The following is a 3703-nucleotide window of genomic DNA, read 5'->3' as shown; positions in this document are numbered from 1 at the left end:
TCCCAAGGGATCCAACAGCCTCTTCTGACCTCTGTGAGCATTGCACAACATGTACTTACCTACATATAGGCAATACACACATACACATAAAAAAATAAATAAAAAAATAATAATAGGTTCTTCAAAACTTACCAGGACTGTTGAAGTTCAGATCAGGTACCATGTTAAAGCAACATACATCCTTACATCTATATCTACTAGGTGAAATCTATATAATAGTTTGACACTATCTTTTACTCTCTTACCAGCCGTTTGTGACCCCAGCAAGAGGGTCCCACTGTTCCATCTTTAGGCAAAAACAGGAAGGCTAAATGGGGCAGGGGTGGGGAGGCTTGCTTCAAAAAATGACCTCTGCTAGAAATTAATTGCACTTCACTTTTTAATATATTTTAATTTACTGACCAAAGTTTTAAAAACTTTGTATGATAAGACATACATATTTTGTATTATCTGCTAAAATATTATTAGCTTTGCTTGTCTTAAATACAGAAGAAAAGTTTAAAACCATAAGCATTTTATGTTCATATGTTATTGTTGTCTATTGAAAGATAAATATGAAATAGTTAATCCTATTTTTTTTTTTTTAGACAAACTTAAGCTTTATTAGGGGAAGGGTGGTAGAGGAGGCTTCTGTGTTGAACAGATTACATTACAGAGCTGTGAAGCCTGGGCATGACAGAGCTGGAGGAAGGGGCCTTTCAGAAGGATCTTGGCCAGTATGTCTACACCCGTGGGTGAAGAACAAGAGTACCCATCTCAAAAGCGGCCATGCCGGTGGTCTGGGGAACGCCGTCGGTTCCTTTCTCGGGGATGGTGGCCTGTATGGAACCTTTTGGGTGACCTGTGTCTGGTTCCCCTTCCATAGAGCTGCCAACGGAGATTCCTGGATATGGGTCGCAGGTGCATGAAGTTGCAGAAGCCACCTCTGGTGCACTCCCCCATCTCATACTGCCGGCAGCATGACTCCCGGAAGTCAGTGACAGGAGACAGCTCAGCGTGCACAGCCTGTCCGTGGAACCAACGGTTATTGAGTTCAGCCACAGCCCGCTCTGCATCCTCCTCTCGTCGGAACTCAAAGAAGTTATCATAGTGTTCCTGCACCTCCACGTCGCTCACGTGACAATGTGATCCATCGGGGGTTTGGGCCATATTCTGTGGATTCCGGTACAGGTTGAGCAGCACTATGGTCTGAACAAAATTTAAAAAGGACCTGAGCTGCATGCAGAGTGGCTATGAGGTTGGAGAGTAAGGTATGAACCAGAGGTGCATAAGTTTATCACTAATGCTTGTCCTTAAGAAAGTACCAGGCTAGGCTGGGCATTGTGGCGCACACCTTTAATCCCAGCCCTTGGGAGGCAGACGCAGGCATATTTCTCTGAGTTCGAGGCCAGCCTGGTCTAGACGTGAGTTCCAGGTCAGCTGGAGCTACAGGGAGACCTTGTCTCAAAAAAAATTAAAAAGAGGGGGAAAAAAAAGAGCTAGGACATCCACAGCTGGGGTGCCACATGCTTTGCAAGCCGGGAGTGATGGCATATGCCTGTAGTCCCAGCATTTGGGAGGCAGAGGCAGGAGGATCTTTGTGAGCTCAAGGCCAGCCTGGTCATATAGTTCCAGGCCACCTGGGGCCAGAGAGGAGAGACAGAGGCAGACAGAGAGACAGAGAGACAGAGAGAGAGGAGAGGGGGAGAGAGGGAGGGAGAGGGGGGGAGAGGGAGGGACGGAGGGGGAGAGGGAGAGACAGGGAGGGAGGGAGGGAGACAATCCTATTATTTTATACTATGTTTTACACTAGGATCTTTTATTATTTTTTATTTTTAAATTATTAAATTGTGTGTGTGTGCACTTGCCGATGTAAGAGCAGATGCCTATAATATCCAGGTGACGATTTCAGATCCCTAGCAGCTGGAGTTATGGTGATTCTAAGCCACCTCATGTGAGTGCCTGGAACTGAGCTCAGATCCTCTGGAAGAGCAGCAAGCATTCTTAACTTCTGAATCAGCTCTCTAGCTCCTAGGATTCTTTATTACCATTTACTTTAATCATGTCTTCCTGACCCCAGGAAAACATACATAATCCATTTTCATTGGTCAAATGCATTGGAGTATTGAAGAAGCTTAGTATGTCTCTGTATGTATCTATCAGATCTATGATAGATAGATAAATAGGTAGATGATAGATAGATAGATGATAGATAGATAGACAGAGATATGTATATATAATTTTCACCTGGAGTATAGGATTATGAGGCAACAAATTAAGAAATAAGCCTACTTGATATGAGGAGTAAGTATGGGGTCTGTAGCTCTACTTCACTGATGGTGTTTTTCAAGGGAGACTGATGAATTTTCTTTATAAGTATTTCATATATGGAAGTTTTGCCCACTTTATGAATGTGATAATGACAATGACCTTGCTTCATTTTCAAAGAAAGAAAGAAAACAGAAAAGGCACAACTTCTTAAAAGCCTTATCCTGGAAATTTCACAGAACACGTTTTTCCATGGCACAAACACAACTGCAAATAGTACTATGTGACAAGGAAAAAGAAATTACATCTGGATTATGTTGAGTAAGAGCCCAGCACACTCTGATCATGTTTATGGAAGTTAATGATTATTCCAAAGAAGAGCAAAGAACTTCAGCAGGACCAAATCCAGGTTCCTTGATTTTGCAGTGATGAAGTTTGTATTGTGAAAACTTATTCAGACAGGATGATCAGAGAAACGATATCACACTGGGTCTGGTATCAAAATGTCTCAGTATAGTATATATATGTTATCATATGAAGAACTGGAACTTACTTTATGAATAATTATTAGCATGTCCTAATATTATATAACAATATTGAGAAATTAGTTGAATATATATATATACTATATTAATAGCTTATTGCACACTACCTTGAATAGGTTTCTATTTTTACATATTCTTATTATCTTATTTATAATGGAAAATTACATGATCAAACAATTACTATCTAAAGACTAATGAAATGTACTCAAAAGTATATGATTTAGAAAATAAACTAGAGATAGTGTATTGTAAAATCATAAGCATTAATGATCATGTGTTATTTTAGGATGCTGAAAGATAAATATACAATAATATTATATATTTTATTAGAATTCTTAAGTCTATTTAAAAAATTGTGTGTGTGTGTGTTTGTATCTACATATGATTAGAGATATTTTTTGTTTAGTACAGGACTTGCCTGTAATACTTGAGGAGATAGATTCAATCACAAGTAAACAAAAGGTGATAATACAATCCATTAATACATAATAATAATAGTATTTTCATTTTTCAGTAAAACCTTATGTCAAATGATTAGTCAGGCACTGCAACTTTAGTTTCCTTGTCTTGTGCATTAAGCTCCCATTTGTTACATCTGTTTGCTTTAGTTTTTTTACTTCAAATGGATGGTAAAGACAAGAGTAACTACAGATAAGGCAGAGAGGGTGGGGGAAAATATGATGAATTGTTACATTATTTTTACTAGTTAATCTTGCTGGCAATTACATTGATTTATGTCTTCTTTTTAAAAGGTTCAAATTACACTATAATAATCTTCTTGGAAGGTTAAGCTTTTAGTGAGGAGTCATTTAAAAACAAATATTTATACAGCTTTTACTGTGTATAAATGTAAAATATAATAACATTTACAGTCTTAAAATGATTTGTTATTGAAATTCTAAGCAAAATAT

The 3703-nt window shown here is 38.3% G+C and overlaps 1 protein-coding gene across 1 annotated transcript; it reads right to left on the bottom strand.

Moving 5' to 3' along the window:
• Positions 1–572: 572 nt before the first annotated feature.
• Positions 573–1385, bottom strand: LOC103746830 (splicing factor U2AF 26 kDa subunit-like). Its single transcript, XM_029554083.1, has 2 exons — positions 1334–1385; positions 573–1188 (listed from the first exon to the last, which is right to left on the bottom strand). Exons 1-2 carry the CDS (start codon positions 1367–1369, stop codon positions 757–759), a joined length of 468 nt encoding a protein of 155 aa, XP_029409943.1. The 5' UTR covers positions 1370–1385; the 3' UTR covers positions 573–756.
• Positions 1386–3703: the final 2318 nt, after the last annotated feature.

This window comes from Nannospalax galili, unplaced genomic scaffold (genome assembly GCF_000622305.1).
Source record: "Nannospalax galili isolate Female #2095 unplaced genomic scaffold, S.galili_v1.0 scaffold140, whole genome shotgun sequence".
Taxonomy (NCBI): Eukaryota; Metazoa; Chordata; class Mammalia; order Rodentia; family Spalacidae; genus Nannospalax; species Nannospalax galili.
The sequence above is the reverse complement of the archived record's forward strand: the minus strand, read 5'-3'. Positions and strand labels throughout refer to the sequence as shown.

Bases quoted from the DNA above. Each gene is read 5' to 3' on its own strand.
- LOC103746830 (XM_029554083.1), bottom strand. From the start codon at position 1,369: ATGCCTGCGTCTGCCTCCCAAGGGCTGGGATTAAAG. The intron at 1,189-1,333 runs GTGTGCGCCACA...AATTTTGTTCAG, and splicing joins CCCAAGGGCTGGGATTAAAG to ACCATAGTGCTGCTCAACCT.